The sequence below is a fragment of the Trachypithecus francoisi genome, unplaced genomic scaffold (assembly GCF_009764315.1).
Source record: "Trachypithecus francoisi isolate TF-2019V2 unplaced genomic scaffold, Tfra_2.0 Lachesis_group11, whole genome shotgun sequence".
In the NCBI taxonomy this organism is placed as follows: Eukaryota; Metazoa; Chordata; class Mammalia; order Primates; family Cercopithecidae; genus Trachypithecus; species Trachypithecus francoisi.
In genome coordinates this window covers 22,554,744-22,576,308 of record NW_022681456.1, presented here as the reverse complement: position 1 = coordinate 22,576,308, position 21,565 = coordinate 22,554,744, and the positions used below count along the sequence as shown (strand labels likewise).

At 43.9% G+C, this 21,565-nt stretch overlaps 1 protein-coding gene across 15 annotated transcripts in view; it reads left to right on the top strand.

Annotated features, from left to right (window-relative positions):
• TCTN1 (tectonic family member 1) overlaps window positions 1-21,565 on the top strand; it is a 40,596-nt gene that overhangs the window by 13,333 nt on the left and 5,698 nt on the right. For 3 of the 15 annotated variants that reach the window (XM_033220612.1, XM_033220615.1, XM_033220611.1), the window contains exons 3-13: window positions 675-805; window positions 3,382-3,533; window positions 7,060-7,147; window positions 9,941-10,003; window positions 10,406-10,515; window positions 12,187-12,207; window positions 16,026-16,160; window positions 16,976-17,101; window positions 17,491-17,576; window positions 18,163-18,303; window positions 20,725-20,887. In XM_033220612.1, the coding sequence (XP_033076503.1) occupies window positions 675-805; window positions 3,382-3,533; window positions 7,060-7,147; window positions 9,941-10,003; window positions 10,406-10,515; window positions 12,187-12,207; window positions 16,026-16,160; window positions 16,976-17,101; window positions 17,491-17,576; window positions 18,163-18,303; window positions 20,725-20,887 (1,216 nt within the window). Of the gene's footprint in view, window positions 1-674; window positions 806-3,381; window positions 3,534-7,059; window positions 7,148-9,940; window positions 10,004-10,405; window positions 10,516-12,186; window positions 12,208-16,025; window positions 16,161-16,975; window positions 17,102-17,490; window positions 17,577-18,162; window positions 18,304-20,724; window positions 20,902-21,565 lie in introns of all 15 variants that reach the window. The other 12 variants (XM_033220614.1, XM_033220613.1, XM_033220620.1 and 9 more) reach the window with 7 other exon arrangements.

Genomic DNA, 21,565 nt, shown 5'->3' with positions numbered 1-21,565 from the left:
CCTTCGCCCTTTCGGTTCAAACGATGTTCGTGCCTCAGCCTCCCTAGTAACTCGGATTACAGGCACACGCCACCATGCCCAGCTAATTTTTGTATTTTTAGTAGAGATGGGGTTTTACCATCTTGGCCAGGCTCATCTCAATCTCCTGATCTTGTGATCTGCCCACCTCGGCCTCCCAAAGTGCTGGGATTACAGGTGTGAGCCACTGTGCCCCGCTGGATTCAATTCTAATGTCATGCTTTCATAAATATCCTCCACGTAACTGTTTTTTTTTTTTTTTTGAGGCGGAGTCTTGCTCTGTCGCCCGGACTGGAGTGCAGTGGCCAGATCTCAGCTCACTGCAAGCTCCGCCTCCCGGGTTCACGCCATTCTCCTGCCTCAGCCTCCCGAGTAGCCGGGACTACAGGCGTCCGCCACCTCGCCCGGCTAGTTTTTGTATTTTTAGTAGAGACGGGGTTTCACCATGTTAGCCAGGATGGTTTCGATCTCCTGACCTCGTGATCCGCCCGTCTCGGCCTCCCAAAGTGCTGGGATTACAGGCTTGAGCCACCGCGCCCGGCCACATAACTGTTAACATAGTATAGTACAAGCATCTGATGGTTTTTAAATAATCTTGCTAAGATTGTGTGCTTATGTCTTGTAACTTTGTCTTTTTTTTTTTTTTTAATTTTCAGGGGCGACAGCCAGTTTTGTAGTCAAAAAGCAGTCATCTATTCATTGAATTTTACAGCAAACCCACCTCAAAGAGTATTTAAACTTGTTGACCAGATTAATCCATCTATTTTCTGCATTCATATTACAAACTGTAAGTATTTGACATTGATATGTTTTTTTTGTTTGTTTGTTTTGTTTTTTGTTTTTTGTTTTTTTTTTTGAGGCGGAGTCTCGCTCTGTTGCCCGGACTGGAGTGCAGTGGCCGGATCTCAGCTCACTGCAAGCTCCGCCTCCTGGGTTTACGCCATTCTCCTGCCTCAGCCTCCCGAGTAGCTGGGACTACAGGCGCCCGCCACCTCGCCCGGCTAGTTTTTGTATTTTTAGTAGAGACAGGGTTTCACGGTGTTAGCCAGGACGGTCTCGATCTCCTGACCTCGTGATCCGCCCATCTCGGCCTCCCAAAGTGCTGGGATTACAGGCTTGAGCCACTGCGCCCGGCCGTGACATTGATATGTTTTGTGAAACTCTGGAAATTTTTTCTCAAAGTTATGGAAAAATGTCTCAGATTTATTGTATGATTATGATTATTTTTTTGAGACAGAGTCTTGCTCTGTCATCTAGGCTAGAGTGCAGTAGCACAATCTCAGCTCACTGCAACCTCTACCTCCCAGATTCAAGTGATTCTCCTGCCTCAGCCTACTGAGTAGCTGGGATTACAGGCGCCTGCCACCACGCCTGGCTAATTTTTGTGTTTTTGTTTGTTTGTTTGTTTGTTTTGAGACGGAGTTTCACTCTTGTTGCCCAGGCTGGAGTACAATGGCTCGATCTCAACTCACCACAACCTCCGCCTCTTGGGTTCAAGCAAGTCTCTTGCCTCAGCCTCCCAAGTAGCTGGGATTACAGGCATGGACCACCATGCCCAGCCAGTTTTGTATTTTTAGTAGAGTTGGAGTTTCTCCATGTTGGTCAGGCTGGTCTCGAACTCCCGACCTCAGGTGATCTGCCCGCCTCGGCCTCCCAAAGTGCTGGGATTACAGGCGTGAGCCACCGCGTCCAGCCTCTTTTTTTTTTTTTTTTTTTTTGAGACAGAGTCTTACTCTGTCGCTCAGCCTGGAATGCAGTGGCACGATCTCAGCTCACTGCAACCTCTGCCTCCCGGGTTCAAGTGATTCTCCTGCCTCAGCTTCCTGAGTAGCTGAGATTACAGGCACCCGCCACCACACCCAGCTAATTTTTTATTTTCAGTAAAGACAGGGTTTCACCATGTTGGCCAGGCTAGTCTCAAACTCCTGTCCTTAAATGATTCTCCTGCCTCGACCTCTCAAAATGCTGAGATTACAGGTGTGAACTGCCTTGTCCAACCCTCAGTTAGATTTAAAACAATTATTCTATGTTTTGCTATATGTATAGTGTATCTCTTTAGAGACCATTTCACAGGTAATAGGAAGTAACTTTATAGACCTGTGGGCATGCACATTTTCTTTAAAAGTAATTATGCTTGTGTAGTTGTCTTTTGAAACCTTATACTTATCTTAAAGGTGTTTATAATATGCAGACATACATAGGAATCTAGGTTTCTATATATACATGTGTTTTTTTAACTTTATTTCCTCCTGGTTTAATGGTTGAAAATCAGGCTCAGCTTTGAACATTACCTGTGGTTTCTATTTCCTTTTTTTCTTTTATTTTTACTAAGAATATTTGCATGAAAACAGGATCTTTATTTTTATCTGAGCATTTAGCTCAAATATATTTCTAGATCCAAAGTACAAGTGCATGTAAAATGTTATCAGGATATCAAAGATCAGAGACACATTTATGCTTTTATTTGTCAATTAAACTCTGTCATATTTTCAGAATATCTTTACAGATTTTGGTTTTGTTCTCTTGTGATTGAACAGACAGATGCTTTGTGTGGTTTGTAGTCTGAAGTGATAACTGGCCAGTGACTCAGGTTCTCTGTCGTAACACCAGCCCAGTGAACATGCCAGCCTGCTCCCTTCTCTCTCTTCTGTACACAGCACATTTTTCTCCAGGACTTTCACAGTGGCTGTGTGAGAGTAGAAATCGGATTCTTTCATTCCCATAGCCATCCGGAGAGAGCTTCTCCTTACAGGTTGATACAGCAGACTCATCAGTCCATGGGCTAGAGAAATAGACAGATTATTATTGGCTTCTGTTGTGCTGTTCACTTGTAGATGCTAGAAACTATTACTTCCCCATTATTAGAAGAAGCAGGCTGAGTCCGGAGGTCCTGTTTATTGAATAAGCTTTAAAAATTCCTGGGAGAAGTGAATATGGAAAAAGACACTTTTTTTTTTTTTTGAGATGGAGTCTTGCTCTGTCGCCCAGGCTGGAGTACAGTGGTACCATCTCAGCTCACTGCAACCTCTGCCTCCCGGGTTTCAGCGATTATCCTGCCTCAGCCTCCTGAGTAGCTGGAATTACAGTTGTGCACCACCATGCCTGGCTAATCTTTGTATTTTTAGTAGAGACAGGGTTTCACCATTTGGCCAGGCTGGTCTCAAACTCCTGACCTCAGGCGATCTGCCCACCTTGGCCTCCCAAAGTGCTGAGATTACAGGTGTGAGCCAGTGCGCCCAGCCAAGACGCTATTTGTTTTTTACATCAGCCTTAATGCTATTAAAAACTGTTTCCAAAACCTTTATACATACTATACATATATTTTATACCGATTTAAAATACTGTTTTTTTTAAAAAAAACAGATAGGCCTGCATTATCCTTTATTAATCCAGAAGTACCTGATGAAAATAATTTTGATACATTGATGAAAACATCTGATGGTTTTACATTGAATGCTGAATCAGATATTTCCTTCACAACCAAACTGGATAGTCCTACTACTGCTAAATATAAGGTGAGCCTGAACTTGATTGATTCTTTTCATCCCATCACAAATGTCTTGTCCTTGTAAGTTAATTTTCAGGTTACCAGCAAAACTGTCTTCCCTGAGACAGAGTTGATATTATAGACTAAATAACTTAATGTTCATGCCTACAAATCAAAGATCATGAAAATTAAAACTGAATATTTGAAGATGGATTAAAGACTTAAATGTAAGACCTAAAACCATACAAACCCTAGAAGAAAACCCAGGCAATACCATTCAGGACGTAGGCATGGGCAAAGACTTCATGAGTAAAACACCAAAAGCAATGACAACAAAAGCCAGAATTGACAAATGGGATCTAATTAAACTAAAGAGCTTCTGCACAGCAAAAGAAACTATCATCAGAGTGAACAGGTGACCTACAGAATGGGGAAACATTTTTGCAATCTACCCATATGACAAAGGGCTAATATCCAGAATCTACAAGGAACTTAAATAAATTTACAAGAAAAAAATAACCCCATCAAAAAGTGGGTGAAGGATATGAACAGACACTTTTCAAAAGAAGACATTTATGTGGCCAACAAACCTATGAAAAAAAGCTCATCACTGGTCATTAGAGAAATGCAAATCAAAACCACAATGAGATACCATCTCATGCCAGTTAGAATGACGATTGTTAAAAAGTCAGGAAACAATAGGTGCTGGAGAGGATGTGGAGAAATAGGAACACTTTTACAATTAGTTCAACCATTGTGGAAGACAGTGTGGCGATTCCTCAAGGATCTCGAACCAGAAATACCATTTGACCGAGCAATTCCATTACTGAGTATATACTGAAAGGATCAAAAATCATTCTGTAAAGACACATGCCCATGTATGTTTATTGCAGCACTATTCACAATAGCAAAGACTTGGAACCAACCCAAATGCCCATCAATGATAGACTGGATGTAGAAAATGTGGCACCTATACAACATGGAATACTAAACAGCCATAAAAAAGGATGAGTTCATGTCCTTTGCAGGGACATGGATGAAGCTGGAAACCATCATTCTCAGCAGACTAACACAGGAACAGAAAACAAAACACCGCATGTTCTCACTCATAAGTGGGAGTTGAACAATGAGAACACATGGACACAGGGAGGGGAACATCACACACCGGGGTCTGTTGGGGGTTGGGGGGCTTGGGGAGGGGATAGCATTAGGAGAAATACCTAATGTAGATGATGGGTTGATGGGTGCAGCAAACCACCATGGCATGTGTATATCTATGTAACAAACCTGCACGTTCTGCACATGTATCCCAGAACTTAAAGTATAATACTAAAAATAAAACAAAACTGAATATTTGAATTCTGAATAGAGGATTTAAGGTTGTTTATTCTGTGATAAACTTGTATTTTGTCTCTTCAGAGTTCTTTGTACTCCTCAACCTTAAAAGATGTAGCAAAATGCTTGAGGCACGTTGCTGAGACCATGGAGTAGATTGGTTGGATGCCTGGTCATCTTCTCAAAATTGTATTTAGTTTTACAGATTTTGGAAGATGTGTGCTGTTTTATGTCTATTCAGTAGTACATCTTTAAATGCGACACATATTAACTTTGAATGAACCTTAACTTTTTTGGAACCTTAACTTTTTTTAAAAGCAAAGTATGAAAGCAACATGTACTAGTTCTAAAAGTTCAAAGTATAGAGGCATATAAGTAAAAGTTGAAAGATCCCTGTATCCATTAAAATTCATACTGCAAATCACTGAAAAGATTGGTATGTATTCTTGCTGATTTTTAAATATGTCTATTATAATGTATATATGGTGTTGTACAGAAGTGGGATTTATAGCTATCCATGTTGTTCTAGAAAATTCCTTTTTCAGTGGTAAGTCATGTGCATCTTCCCATGTCAATATAAAATTTACCATTGAGTATTTTCCATGTTCTGGCACTGTGAAGAGCTTTTCAGGCATTGCTTCATGCACCCCTCTGGGAGGGATGCACCATTGTCTCCATTTACCTGATGAGAAAAACTTAGGCACAGGAAAGTAACTTGTCAGAACTAGTGATAGAGCTGCTGCTGCTTTTTTTTTTTGAGACAGAGTCTTGCTCTGTTGCCCAGGCTGAAGTGCAGTGGTGTGATCTCGGCTCACTGCAACCTCCGCCTCTCAGGTTCAAGCGATTCTCCCACCTCAGCCTCCCAAGTAGCTGGGATTACAGGCACCCACCATCATGATCAGCTAATTTTTGTATTTTTGTAGAGACGGGGTTTCACCATGTTGGCCAGGCTGGTCTTCAGCTAACTTTTGTGTTTTTGTAGAGACGGGGTTTCACCATGTTGGCCAGGCTGGTCTTGAACTCCTGACCTCAGGTGATCCGCTCATCTCGGCCTCCCAAAGTGCTGGGATTACAGGCGTGAGCCACCGCACCCAGCAAAGAGCTGCAGTTTACAAAATATTCTTGGCGCAGTGGCTCACGCCTATAATCCCAGCACTTTGGGAGGCTGAGGCGGGCAAATCACTTGAGGTCAGGAGTTCCACACCAGCCTGGACGATATAGTGAAACCCCATGTCTACTAAAATACAAAAATTAGCAGGGCATGGTGGCGCGTTCCTGTAGTTCCAGCGACTTGGAAGGCTGAGGCACGAGGATCACTTGAACCCAGGAAGCGGAGGTTGCAGTGAGCTGAGATCATGCCACTGCACTCCAGCCTGGGCAACAGAGCGAGACTCCATCTCAGAAAAAAAAAACAATCAAATATTCTTTTCTGTGTGTATCTGAGCTGTTCCACTCTTAACAGACATGTTTCCAGTTTTTGCTTTTATCCACAATGAACATTCTCATATATGCATACATTTTTGTACACTTCACTGATTAAATTCTTAGGATACATTCCTATAAATGAGTTAGTTTGGTAAAATGAATGGAAAATTTAAATATTGATACCAGATTGCCCTCCAGAAAAATTGCAGTGCTTTACACTCCCAGCTCCAGTGAGTGGAAGGACTTGTTTCCCATACTCCTGCTGGCACTAAAGCATTTGGATAAACTTGCAAGTTCGAGAAAATTGGCTATAAACCTAATAGCTATTAATCTGGGTTTTGAAGATTGGGAAATAATTTTGTGGGGTTTGGTTTTGGGAAAGAAGGCATTCTTTCATAAAATTGATTCATAAAAAATTGATTTTTATTTTAATGTATACTGTATATGTTATTTAAATAATTAATGCTAGTGAAAAATAATTCTCTCACCCCTGTGTTCAGCCACTTAGTTCCTGTCTGCAGAGGCAAACTGTTATGTCAGCGTCTCATGTACCCTTCCAGAGGAATTCCATGACTAAGAAGCCTACAAATACAGTAACATGCACACACACAAACACACATCCTTTAAAAAATGGCGACACAACTAAATGTGAGCTTCTTGAGGGCAAGGACCACATCTGTTTTTTGCTCATCACTGTGTCCCTGATACCTGCGGTGCTGCTTGTAGGTGCCCAGTAAAATGTTGAATGAATACCTTAATTACACCATAATTACTGTTGGTTGTTGTGTTTGCAGTATGGGGTTCCTCTGCAGACTTCAGATTCGTTTCTGAGATTTCCTTCCTCCCTGACATCATCTCTGTGCACTGATAATAACCCTGCAGGTAAGAAAGTGGCCATTCTTCTTTGCTTAGACATTTGCTGTTATTATTAGGTTGGTGGAAAAGTAGTTGTGGTTTTTGCCATTAAAAGTCATGACCAAAATCGCAATTATTTTTGCACCAACTTAATACCTTACATTTGTAGTAGTCATAATTAAACAGGCCTTGTGACTAGAAACAGAATCTCCGGGTTAAAGAGGCCTCAAAGGTCGTGTAGTTCAATTTCCCACTCAGGGCCAGTCTTTTCTTTTTTTTCTTTTTTTTTTGAGACGGAGTTTCGCTCTGTCGCCCAGGCTGGAGTGCAGTGGCCGGATCTCAGCTCACTGCAAGCTCCGCCTCCCGGGTTTATGCCATTCTCCTGCCTCAGCCTCCCGAGTAGCTGGGACTACAGGCGCCCGCCACCTCGCCCGGCTAGTTTTCTGTATTTTTTAGTAGAGACGGGGTTTCACCATGTTAGCCAGGATGGTCTCGATCTCCTGACCTCGTGATCCGCCCGTCTCGGCCTCCCAAAGTGCTGGGATTACAGGCTTGAGCCACCGCGCCTGGCCAGGGCCAGTCTTTTCTACCACATGCAGCCACTGCTTGAGCACTTGTAGTGATGGGGAACTGACTACCTGAAAACAGCTCACTCCATTGTTTACTTCCAGTTATTGGAAAGTTCTAAAGCATATCAACAGCTAACAATTATTAAGCACTTATTTGTGCTGGGTATTATGTTAAGTGCTTGCATGTGTTTTCCCTTTAATTCTCTCTGTAATCCCTTAAGGTTAGTATCTCCGGTTTTTTTTGTTTGTTTTTCTTTTTTTTTTGAGACGGAGTTTCGCTCTGTCGCCCAGGCTGGAGTGCAGTGGCCGGATCTCAGCTCACTGCAAGCTCCGCCTCCCGGGTTTATGCCATTCTCCTGCCTCAGCCTCCCGAGTAGCTGGGACTACAGGCGCCCGCCACCTCGCCCGGCTAGTTTTCTGTATTTTTTAGTAGAGACGGGGTTTCACCATGTTAGCCAGGATGGTCTCGATCTCCTGACCTCGTGATCCGCCCGTCTCGGCCTCCCAAAGTGCTGGGATTACAGGCTTGAGCCACCGCGCCTGGCCAGGGCCAGTCTTTTCTACCACATGCAGCCACTGCTTGAGCACTTGTAGTGATGGGGAACTGACTACCTGAAAACAGCTCACTCCATTGTTTACTTCCAGTTATTGGAAAGTTCTAAAGCATATCAACAGCTAACAATTATTAAGCACTTATTTGTGCTGGGTATTATGTTAAGTGCTTGCATGTGTTTTCCCTTTAATTCTCTCTGTAATCCCTTAAGGTTAGTATCTCCGTTTTTTTTTGTTTGTTTTTTTTTTTTTTTTTTTTTTTTTTTTGAGACAGTCTCGCTCTCGCCCAGGCTGGAGTGCACTGACAACATCTCGGTTCACTGCAAGCTCCGCCTCCTGGGTTCATGCCATTCTCCTGCCTCAGCCTCCCGAGTACCTGGGACTACAGGTGCCTGCCACTACGCCCGGCTAATTTTTTTGTATTTTTGGTAGAGACAGGGTTTCACCATGTTAGCCGGGATGGTCTCGATCTCCTGACCTTGTGATCTGCCCGCCTCAGCCTCCCAAAGTGCTGGGATTACAGGTGTGAGCCACCGCACCTGGCCAGTATCTCCATTTTTTAGAGCAGGAAACAGAGATGTGCAGTTTCTTATTCAGGCTCACTCAGGTGGTGGTGGAGCAGGGATGCAGTTGGCCTGCAGCCTGTGCTCCCCTATGCTCTTCTCCATTCAGGAGCCTCCAGGAGTTTGCAGAGTGGCTCCCTAGGCAGTGGAAGGCAGCAGGCTTGGCTCTGCCATCCCCGAGGGGCCTCGCAATGAAGAAGCTAAGTAATGAACGATAGGAAAATGTATTCTGCTGAAAAGACAATTTTGCACACACCAAGAACAGTGTAAATTAAAACCAAACCAAAGGCTGGGTGCAGCTGTTAATGCCTCTAATCGCAGCACTTTGGGAGGCTGAGGTGGGCAGATTGCTTGAGATTAGAAGTTTGAGCCTGGGCAACATAGCAAAACCCTGTCTTTATAAAAATTACAAAAATCAGGTCAGACATAGTGATGCACATCTGTAGTTCCAGCTACTCAGGAGGCTGAGGTAGGAAGATTGCTTGAGCCAGGGAGGTGGAGGTTGCAGTGAGCTGAAATTGCACCACTGCACTCCATCCTAGGTGACAGAATGAGACTCTGTCTCAAAGAAAAAAAAAACAAAACAAAATCAAAAACAACTCCCCCACTGCAACAAAACCTAAAAACCAAACTGAGATACCATTTTCCCCTGTCAGATTGGCAAAACTCAAAAAAACTGAAGCTGTGGGGAAATAGGCACTCACCTACATAGCTGATAAGACTAAATTGGTACAACCTTGGTGAAGGGCAACTTAGCAGTTTGTATCCAGATTACCAATAAATGTGCTCTTCAACCCAGCTGTTCTACTTCCAGGAGTTGATCCTACAGAAATGCTGGCCAACATGCAAAATAATAGATTGCAGCATTGTTGGTGATAGCAAGGATGGAGACAACTTAAATGTTCATTAATAGGGAACTGGTACAATAATTATGCCACATCTATAATATAATACTAATTATCCCCAAGAAAGGAAGAGCTGCTTCATGTAAAGACAGGCCAATCTCTTGATATATTGTTCAGTGAACAAAATGAGGGGCAGAATAGTGTATATATTGTACATTTGTTTCCAAAAGGGGAAAGAATAATAACAATATATGTATGTTTTTTACACACATATTGGCTTTTTTTCCATAGAATATTTCTCGAAAGATACACAAGAAGCCTCTTGCCAGTTGCTTCTGGAGAAGGGGACTGGTGGTAGGTGGGGGGCAAGACAGGAATGGGAGGGGGCTTTACTTATTATCTTTTTGTGCTTTTTGAATTTTGAATACAATCTCATGAATGTATTACCTATTTGAAAAACAATTTAAAACCCGCTTTAAAATATTGTAGGCCAGGCGCACAGGTTCACACCTGTAATCCCAGCACTCTGGGAGGCCGGGTGAGAGGATCACTTGAGGTCAGGAGTTTGAGACTAGCCTGGGCAACATGGTGAAACCCTGTCTCTACTAAAAAAATAAAAATAAAAAAAATTGTATATCTGTGTTGTAACTTATTTTACAGTTTTACCTAGATTGCAATTTTTTAGTTGCCATTGGGAAATTGAAAAATTTCTTCTCTTTTGTATTTTTTTTCCTTGGGAATGTTAATGATTTCCAGCATTTCTGGTGAACCAGGCTGTTAGATGCACCAGAAAAATAAATTTAGAACAGTGTGAAGAAATTGAAGCCCTCGGCATGGCTTTTTACAGCAGCCCGGAAATTCTAAGGGTAAGAATTGTTTTGAAGTGGAACTTACTCATTAGGTATGTTTCTGTTCTTTCTGCCCTTTTAAAATATGACAAATACAGAATAATTTCAGTACATGATTGACACTCAAGTTTAAATTTCTTCAGTACTTTTGTATCAGTGATTATTGAAATAATCCTTTAAATAATTTTTATTTTTATATAGTTAGCTCATATTTTGCTTTTGTTGATTTTTTTCTTTCATTCATTTTGATGGTAACCAATACCTGTCTCCTGAATAAAAACAAATCTTTATTAATAACTAAAAACTTTAGAAATCATAAAAACATCTTCATGTCTGTGACAGAAATAATCTTATTAGCCCCAAAAAGGGCTCTCTCTCAGAAACAGGCCAGAAAATAAGAGGAAATCCGCTTTCTGGTTGGCAGATGACACAGGCAGTCAGGAAAGAACAGGAAATGGGAGAAGAGGGCACGGTGGTGAAGGGGCCCCTTCTCTCTGGTTGCAGTGTCTGAACCCTAAACTGAAGAAATGAGTGAGGCCACTGGCCCACATGACAGATAAGATGGAGGGTGGCAAGGCAAGAAGACTTTTTTCAATGATTAAAAACCATATGATAGGCTGAGGCAGGAGGATCACTTGAGGCTAAGAGTTCAAGAACCAGCCTGGGCAACATAGTGAGACCCTGCCTTACAAAGAATAAAAAAACGAATGTGGCATGTTTGTGCACACCTGTCGTCCCAGCTACTCAGGAGGCTAAGACAGGAGGATCACTTGAGCCCAAGAGGCTGAGGTTGCAGTGAGCTAAGGTTGTAGTGAGCTATGATCACACTCCAGCCTAGGTGACAGAGTGAGACCTGGTCTCTAACAAAACAAAATAACCCCCCCGCCAGAAACATATGATTATTGTCAAAGGGGTCCCTTCCCAATTTCCTTTTTATGAGGGGTACAGGGGTAGGGTGGTTCATGGCACCATTATTTATCTGGACTTCAGTTTTTAGGATCAAGTTTAACCTTTCCCTCTCCTCTCATTTTCTCTCTCCCTCTCTTGTGTAAGTCAGCCATCTAGGCTTGTGAATTCTTCTAGTTAGCTTGAGCTCACAGTTGTCTTGAAGTAATTCCTTGGGCATCCAGGTACAGTTCTCTTTCAGCACAGTCTCTCCAAACAGGTGTATTTGTCTCCCTCCCCACATTTCCCAGTGGGCCTTTCAGAAACAGAGCTGTGGCTCTACTGGGGAGGCAAGGGCTTGTCATTGAGGAGGCTTGGGCCAGAGGCAGGAAGACTAGTTAGGATGTGGAAATCGCCTGGGCAAGGAATGGTGGCCTTCCAGCAAGGACAGGTGCGGTGAGAGTGACCAGGAGTGCAAGAACTGTGCTTCTCACAGTGCTTACGGCCGTGAGACCATGTGGAAATACACGATAATGACCCTGGAGCATGGGACCTTCCTGAGACTAGCTCAGTGAGCTTCCACCTGGAGGAAATGAAGATAGAAGGAAAATGCAACATGACCTCTTTGATTAGGATGTAGATTCAAACAGATGGAGATGGGAAGTCTTGATCAAGGAAATTCTGTTTTCTTTGTGAAACCTTTAATAAGATGAATATACTCTTCAACTCAAGATCTGAAAAAGCAATGAAAATGCTTCTTTTTGTTGTACGTAACACAATTTTTTGTGGTTTCTTTTTATCTAGGCACCTGATTCAAGAACAAAGGTAAGAGTATTTTTTTTTTTTTTTTGGTAAGGGAAAGTAGGATAGTTTATAATACTGTCTTATTTCTGAGCCCTTTTAAATGAATATAGTTACAGTTAGAAGGGGACCTTGTTGTCAGTAGCAAATATATTTGCCAAAAAGCAAGCAGAAGTGCAATAGGGAAACTCCTTAGTGGGAGTAACACTTCTGGGCTTTCCAGCTGCCTCCGTTGTTGTGGTTTTTGTACTCTTCCACGGTTCAGTGACACCACTGTCGTGACCAGCAGTGGGTGTGATTGACAGATTCTGGACATTCAGGCTGTCCCTTGTTCTCTTCTTGGTCTCTTGTTGAGAAAGCTGTCCAGCTCCCAGGATGCTGCCTGTCCAGGGCAGAAGCTGTAAGCACTTTGGCCAGTAGTTGTCCACACCATGTGGGAGGCGTGCCCCACGGTGTACCTTCAGGGCTTTATTTGAGGGTGGGTTCTTTTCAAAACCTTATCGCCCCAGCCCAGGGTTCTGCTTGGTTGTGGTCAGGATGCCAGGGTCTCTTCATGGCTATGTCAAAGGAATGTGCATCCCTCACCCCTTATTCTAGGGTCTGTAGCCTAGGCCTGCCTGTGAACACAGTCCCCATGGAGGCCTGAGTTGGTGGCTTTGTCCTAGTTTCCCAGCCTGTGGAACTGGCCAGCCTAGGTTCAAACCTCAGCTTTGCCATTATTTTCTTGTCTTACTGACACTGAGTTCTCCCTTTGTTGAGTGGATGGTAAGCATCCGTGCAGAGGCATGATGCAGGGTCAAGTGGGAGAAGCACATGAGGTGCTGGTGTGGCATCTGCGCATGAGACGCGGATGCACTGGCTGTGATTGACTTCACTGATGCTCTGCACACAAACGTGTTTGAAGGAGATGTTTGAAAGGAAATAGCCACGTGACTTTGGGTCTCACACAATGGTGTGTGGGGCTGGATCCCATCTTCTGTGAAGGATGGAAAGACCTATTATGAGGAATGATGGATGTTACTGGATGTTACTTGTGTTTTCAAACTTGTTTTAGTTATAGATGTCCTTTCTTAAATGCAGTCTGAAGCGGAACCCTCCCTAGAGTATAACACAGACTGAATGTGGAGCTGTGCTGGTTGGAACAGGGATGGGGCCTGAAGCCCTCCACCTGCCCAGTCTCCTTCTCTTTCCTCTTTGGTCCCAGTGAAGAACGCTAGGGTTCCTGGGAATGCAGTGTGAAAGTCATGCATTGGGCTAGCTCTCACCTCCCTCCAATCCCTAGGGAGTGCTTGGATTCTACCACTTAAAACTGGAACGGTCTGGGGGGCAGCAGCCCTATCAGCTTTGTTCATGATATATCCGTATTTCTAATGCAGCGTCTGGTACGTTCTGGGCACTCAATGAGTTATGTTTTTAGTGATGAATGACTAGGAAGGAGGTGGGTCCAGTCAATGTGGAAAGACCTATTATGAGGAATGTGATGGATGTTACTGGGAGGCTTGAAGCAGATGCCAGGCACCATTCTAAGTGCTGTACATGTCCAACATCTTTGAATCCTTTTGGCTGTCCTAGGAGGTAGGTTCAGTTACTGTCACTCTCTGGCAGATGAGTCACAGGGAGATGAATGAGCTTGCCCATGGCTGCACAGCTGGGAAGTGGCAGAGCTGGGACAGGGATCTAGGTGGTCTGGCCCCAGGGACCTTATACTTTACCACCACACTGGGCCAGCTCTACTCTGTGAGCCCACGTGAAAGGCTACACACACCAAGCAGACTGAGACTTCCAGCTTAGGTCTGTGTGACACCAAAGGTTGTACTCTAAAGGACAAGCATGTAAACTAATAGCAGGAATTTGTTTAAAATTTTCTTAAGCAGATTTTAAGGTTAGAGGATCAGGAGTATAGAAATTGGGTCTAATCTCCCCACTAAGTGAAGACTGTTATGATTGCCTGGAATCATTGACAGTGTCTGTGGAGCCATCAGTAAATGATTCCAGGGTAGCCCTGTAGTTTCATTGAGTATGCTGGAGTTCTTTACCAGTGTGTGGTTTGGGAATGGTATGTGGTAGAAGAGGAATCAAGGAAATCAGCACGGCCCTACCGTTTCCTTCTCATGACTGTTGAGTGAGCTGCTGAGATGAGGGCAGCTCCTGCCATTGACACCAGGACTCTCCAAAGCTCATTGATATTGAATCCTTTGGTTTTTGCCAATTCCACGGACACACCATGGAAGTGGCTTCAGCAGAGGCTGGTATGGCAGGCTATGCTCTTTCTTGGAACCCGATGTCATTGCTGAATCAGGGGCCACTATGCTCAGAGTAAGGAACCTGGGTTGTCCTTATGTTAAACAAGAGCTAATTGAATCGCAGCCTAGGATCTCCTCCATGCTGAAACCCTTTGGTGTGGTGTGTTATGCAGAGGGCTTCGCAGTGACTGGCGTTGCCCTTCTGCCATTCTCGTCACATGACAGCTCACATCTTTGTTACTGAGTCATGTCACTTTCTTCTATGAGAGGTTTTGATTCGCAGGTCTTCTTGGTCATGGGAGCAGACACATAAGGACTGTGTATTTATCTCTAAAATGACTGCTTAAATACTTGGTCATTTTGAATTATAAACAGCATGGTGCATGATTAAGTTCAAAGTGGTATAAACAACTATTAATAGATACATGAGGCTCCTTCCTCAACAGTGGTTTCCAAGAATTGAAGTTTAGAGCAAATGACAGATTCATCCTATAGTATGAGGAGGCCCAGCTACCTTTAGAGGATGGCTTGATGCCTTGCTAGTCTGCTGGCGGTGGCCATGAACGCAAAATGTCCTTTAATAGCACTGGGATAAGCAGGGCTTCCTGGTGTTGCTGAAAACGTTTGTCTGTGTCTGTTTTCTATTGCTCATAATCCTACCACCCAGAGAAACCACTGTGTGTGTGTGTGTGTTTATGTGTGTGTGCACTTGCATTTGTGTAGAAGTTGTGTATAAATTGGGTCAAATGAATATTCGGGGGTGTGTGGGGGCTTAAGGATATGTATCCTGGGACTGTGTGTGAATGTGCATGTGTGGGTATGGAGTGTGTAGGAGTTGTGTTTTGGAGGTGAGGATATATATGTGCGCTTGACACTGTGATGGAGTTTTGTGTGTATGTATTTGAGATATAATTCACATACCATAAAACTCACCATTTTAAAGTATACAATTCTGTGGCTTTTAGTATAGTCACAGGTTGTGCAACCATTACCACTAATTCCAGAACATTTCCATCACCCCAAAGAGGAGCCCTGTATTAGCAGTCACTCCTCATTCTTCCCCAGCTCTGTCCCCCAGCACCTGCTAGTTTTCATCTCTATGGGTTTGCCAATTGGACATTCCGCATAAATGGAATTAGAAGTGTGGCCTTTCGTGTCTGGCTTTTATGACTTAGCATGTTTTCAAGATTCATCTGTACTGTGGCATGTATTAGTACTATTTTTAAGGATGAGTCATATTCCTTTGTAAGGCTAGACTTTGTATTTATCCATTCATCAGTTGATGGACATTTAGGTGGTTTTTGGTTTTAGCTATTATGATAGTGCAGCTGTGAACATTTGTGTACAAGTTTTTGTGTAAACTATGTTATTAGAGGTAACTACTTTTAAAGTTTTGGTTATATCCTCTCAAGTATTTTCTTTGTGAATGTATATATGTTTATTACTTTTGCAAATGTGGATCATAGTATACACACGTTGTGTAGCATGCTTCCCCCTACTTGGCCATATATCAGGGGAGGTTTCTTTCCAGTTGGTTGTTATTTTAGCCCATCCTCCCTGGGTAGAGCGTCTTCAACACTCCAGGTCTTCACTCTGCAGGTCCCTATCACTGTTCAGTCCGTCATCATTCAGTCTCTAAATAAAACGCTCACCCGACGGGAAGACATTGATGTGCTACAGCCGGCTCTCGTCAATGCTGGACACTTTCACCTTTGCATGAATGTTGTTCTTGAGGTAGGTGCCGAATTTGGCTTTGAGAGCTTGTCTGTGGCAGACTTAAGCCTCCTGTCGTGCTGGGGTAACTGGATGCCCTCCGAGGATGCTTTGTCCTAACCTGTGGTGTGGCTTTACCTGGCTCGGCTGCCTGCTTGCCTTTCTGCTGTCTCATCAAAGGACACCTCTTGTCTCCACAAACCTAGTGACTTGCTGGAATACATCAAAATATTTTTGTTGTTGCTATTTTTTTTTTTTTTTTTTTTTTGAGGCGGAGTCTTGCTCTGTCGCTCAGGCTGGAGTGCAGTGGTGCAATCTCGGCTCACTGCAAGCTCCGCCTCCCGGGTTCACGCCATTCTCCTGCCTCAGCTTCCCAAGTAGCTGGGACTACAGGCGCCCGCCACCTCGCCCGGCTAGTTTTTTGTATTTTTAGTAGAGACGGGGTTTCACCATGTTAGCCAGGATGGTCTCGATCTCCTGACCTCGTGATCCGCCCGTCTCGGCCTCCCAAAGTGCTGGGATTACAGGCTTGAGCCACCGCGCCCGGCCGCTGTTTTTGTTTTAACATGTTTCCTCTGCAGAGATAGGCTTATTACATTCTGCTCGGACCAGCTTATGTGGAACTTCTGTAATTGGGCAGAGTGGCTCAGATGACCTTGTCTGCTAGGGGTGGTGCTGAGGGAACACCTCTCGTAATCCAACTGGACAGCAGAGCAAGGCTTTAACACATGGAGAAATGGGGAAAGATTTGCTATCTGTGGGTATTTTCAGTTATTCATACAGCTTCTGAAATGTAATGGAACAGGTATATTAGGAGTATCATTTTTTTTTTTTAGGTAAAGTACAGCCTCACATACACAGATAGAGGTGAAGTCACCAAAGCTGATCTGTCATTTCTTCTGGGGACAGTTAGCAGTGTAGTGGTCCCACTGCAGCAAAAGTTTGAAATTTATTTTCTTCAGGTAAGGTTGATCAATTTGGCATAAGTATTTAATTGCCAAGTTAAAAAGAAATAATGACTTCTTAGTGGATAAAACTGAATTTCTAAGTATTACATCCAAGCCTTTGTAGTGAACAGAGGGCTTTGTGTAGCCTGTGGCATCTGTAATGAAACCAAGCATTCTTGTATCTTTTTTCCTTTTGGGAAAAGATTCCTTTCCACGTTAGCTTGTTCTTTTATAGTATGATGTACTCCTACACCTGGCAGATGTATTTATAGTTCTGAGTAGGGAGGGAGAATTATTTTATTGGTTGTTAATTCCAGATTTTATTATGAAAGAAGCATTTTTCTCCCTGCCATTTCCTTATTAAAATGAGAATTATTTGGGGGCATTTCTACACTGTCTTTCAGGAAAATACCAAGCCAGTCCCTCTCAGTGGAAACCCTGGTTATGTCGTGGGGCTCCCGTTAGCTGCTGGATTCCAGCCTCATAAGGGATATCCTTTTTGGTTCTGTAGAGGGTGGATTTATTCCTGTCTCCGTGTGCGTGGGCTGCACTGCTTTTTATCGCCGAGGCTCCCCTGGGCTGCTTGCGGGAAGGAGAGAGCAGTCCAGGCCGAGCTTCCTGCAGGCAGCTCTGGTGGGCGGCCAGTCTGGCTACACAGCAGGTGGGCTGGGGGGAGACTGGCAGTTGGGGGTGAGACAGCACGTCCTGGGAAAATGTCAGGTTTTTTTTTTTTTTAAATCTCCCTTTTTTTTTTCCCAGCCTGCCATTAAGCCACAAAATATGTCAGTGTTTTACAACGAAAATTTTAAGAGAGAAAAGTTGACATTTAAACGTTTTTAATTTCACATTTAAACAATTTTGAAGGGCCAGTTTCTGATAATTTTTCTTCTGAGAATCCACTTACTAAGGAAAATAGAACTACTTTTTTGCCCACTCCTGGGAAATAGCTGTCAAAATCACAGAGGCCCAGAAAAAGTGTATTTGGGTCTCCCTCATGTCACACAGTGACACTGTCTTCTTACTTGAGAATCAGGCTGCTCTACCACTAGGCAGTTGTCCCTTAACTGTCTGTGAATGTCTGGGATTATTCAGACCACGAACAGATACAGACAGTTTACTATTCTTCATAGCACAGCTGAGCAAGACTGCTTAGCACTGGAGGGGGTCCGGACCCCAGTATTATTTGGTTACACTATGCAATCTGGCTGTAAACTAAGGTAAAAGAGTCACTTGTTTCTATTTGAACTTGTGTTGATCAGAAAACAAAGCATTCTCACTTTTCCCCATTTTAATCAAATCTCTGCGTCAGCTGATGAGCTCATATGAAAGCCACATATAGTATATCATCATGCATGAATAGTAGCAAAACTGTTATAATCATTTTTGTTATTAAATATGGCAAAGCAAAAATTTCAAGGCTTTGTGTTTCTTTTTTTAAGAGATGGGGTCTCGCTCTGTCTCCTAGGCTGGAGTACAGTGGCGCCATTATAGCTCACTGCAGCCCTGACCTCCTGGGCTCAAGGGATCCCGCCTCAGTCTCCCAAGTAGTTGGGACTACAGGCGTGCACCACCACACCTGGCTTTTTTTTTTTTTTTTTTTTGAGACGGAGTCTCGCTCTGTCACCCAGTGGTGCAATCTCAACTCACTGCAACCTCTGCCTCCAGGTTCAAGCAATTCTCCTGCCTCAGCCTCCTGAGTAGCTGGGACTACAGGTACATGCCAATGTGCCCGGCTAAATTTTGTATTTTTAGTAGAGACGGGGTTTCACCATGTTGGCCAGGCTGGTCTAGAACTCCTGACCTCAGGTGATCTGTCTGCCTTGGCCTCCCAAAGTGCTGGGATTACAGGTGTGAGCCACTGTGCCTAGCCTGTGTGTTTCATTTTTAAGGTTGTTTAGAATTTGAGTTCACAGTAAAAATATTTCCCCTGAAAATATTTCCTATGTTTCTGCATTTTAATATACACAGCACATCAAAACCAGGGAGAGGAAATCTGAATATAATCTGCTTTTATCTTACCAAATATGTACATAATGTAAAATATCAAACAGTGCTGCATGGCTTGTTATAAAAACAGTTCTTACCCTCATTTGCCCCACCTTGGAGGCAACCACTTTCAACTCTTGTTGCTGTTTTTTTCAAAATCTACCCCCAAATCTTGAAATATCCTGCTACTTCTTGATTTTTTTGGTTTTATGAATTTTTTATTGAGTTTCCATTAAGGAACACAAAGGTTGGCTCTTTCCCCTTCATCCCCTACCTCATGACCCACACACTTCCCACATCTTCCCAGGGTCATTGGATCATTATTTTGTTTAGACCAATATTTACCATTTACTTATTATTTTTTGAGACAGGGTCTCACCCTGTTGCCCAGGCTGCAGTGGCATGATCAGGGTCACTGCAGCCTCGGCCTGCAGGCTCAAGCTATCCTCCTGCCTCAGCCTCCTAATAGCTGGGACCACATGCGAGTGCCATCACACCTGGCTAATTTTTAAAATTTTAGTAGAGACAAGGTCTCCCTATGTTTCCCAGGCTGGTCTCGAACTCCTGGGCTCAAATGCTCTTTTTGCTTCAGCGTCCCAATATGTTGGGATTACAGATGTGAGCCACTACATCCAGCCACCATTTACATTATTAGTTCTGATCCATTTAGACCAGCATTTCTCAAAGGGAGAGGGTTCCATGGAATACGTTTCCACAAGACATCAGTAGGGGTAGGTCTATGGTCCAATACATCTGGGAAACACCAAATTAAAGTTAAAACAATGGTTCCTTCCTATGTTACTCATCAGAACCTTTAATAGACACATGTGCCTCAGGAGGGACATGGGGACATGGAGGTGCAATGCTTCCCCAACTTTGGCCATGAAACCCTTCTTGTACAGAGCTTCAGTGGAACACAGTTTGGAAAACATTGTTTTAGACTCATCATCTCGCAGGTCAAGATTTTGCAAAGTTAGAGACGCTTTAGCTTCTGTCAGATAATCCCCCATTTGGAGAGTGAGAAGATAATGAAACTGGGAAGGAATGAAACTGCTGGTGGGGCTGGGAGTGGTGGCTCACGCCTGTAATCCCAGCACTTCGGGAGGCCAATGTGGGCAGACCACCTGTGGTCAGGAGTTCGAGACCAGCTTGGCCAACATGGTGAAACCCTGTCACTAGTAAAAATACAAAAAAATTAGCCAGACATGGTGGTGGGCGCCTGTAGTCCCAGCTACTCAGGAGGCTGAGGCAGAAGAATCACTTGAACCCGGGAGGTGGAGGTCGCAGTGAGCTGAGATTGCCTCACTGTACTCCAGCCTGGGTGACAGAGCAAATTCTATCTCAAACAAAACAAAACAAAAATCAAAAAACAAAAAACTGCTGGTGGGCTGGGTGTGGTGGCTCACTCCTGTAGTCCCAGCACTCTGGGAGGGTCGCAAGAACCCGGGAGTTTGAGGCTGCAGTGAGCTATGATGGCACCACTGCACTCCAGCTTGGGCATCAGAGTGAGACCTTGTCATAAATGAATGAATGAATGAATGAATGAATGATGAATAAATAAATAAATAAATGGAAGGAAGAAGAAAATTAAGAAAAACTGCTGGTGGATGAACAACAGCCTCATTCAGTTGACTTCTTTTTCCTTCACCAAGACTGACTGGAGCTCTCCCGTGTCGGCTCGTAGCCCAGAAGGTGAAGAACCTGCTCTGGGGCCAGGGCTTCCCAGATTACGTGGCCCCTTTTGGAAATTCGCAGGCCCAGGATGTGCTGGACTGGGTGCCCATCCACTTCATCACCCAGTCATTCAACAGGAAGGTAAAGGGGAGAAGGTACAGGTTCCATGCTAGTGGTCTCTCTCTTCCAGGTGGTGTGATGAAGGCAGCCGGGGAAGCCAGCTGTTAAGGAGACAGGATGGTTCTGAGTGGGAGCATGGGCTGAATCTTGGATACTGATTTTTGCCCCTTGTTAGCAATGTTGTCTCTGGCTGGCAGTTTTATGGCTTTGAGCCTCTGTTTTCATCTGTGAAATGGGAACACTAGTCATAGTGGGTGAGTGGCCTCACGGGGCATTGAGAGGGTTAAGTGAGGTAACATTTATGTGGCCCTGGGCATGGTGCCTAGTGGTCCATAAATGGGAACCACTGTGATCCTCATCCTGTTGCTACCATCATTGTGATTGTTGGTGTCCCTCGAGCCCTCTCCAGGCATCTCATGACACGATAGACAAATGTTGAGTCCTGTATCAAAGACTGAGACTTCCTTCTGTGCATGTGGCTATCCCACCCATTGTCCTCTGGTCTACCTAGGCAGCCCACACCTGAGTTTTCACTGCCACAGTTCCTCACAGAGTTGAATGGAAGTTGACAATCCTACAGATAGGTTCCTTCACCAAGGAACCTATGACAAGGAACCTATGATGCTTCTGCCCACCTTTTTCTTTTGTCTTAGCAGTCAGTGTGTGGGCCAGCCCTGGCCCGGAGGCGTGCTCTCTATC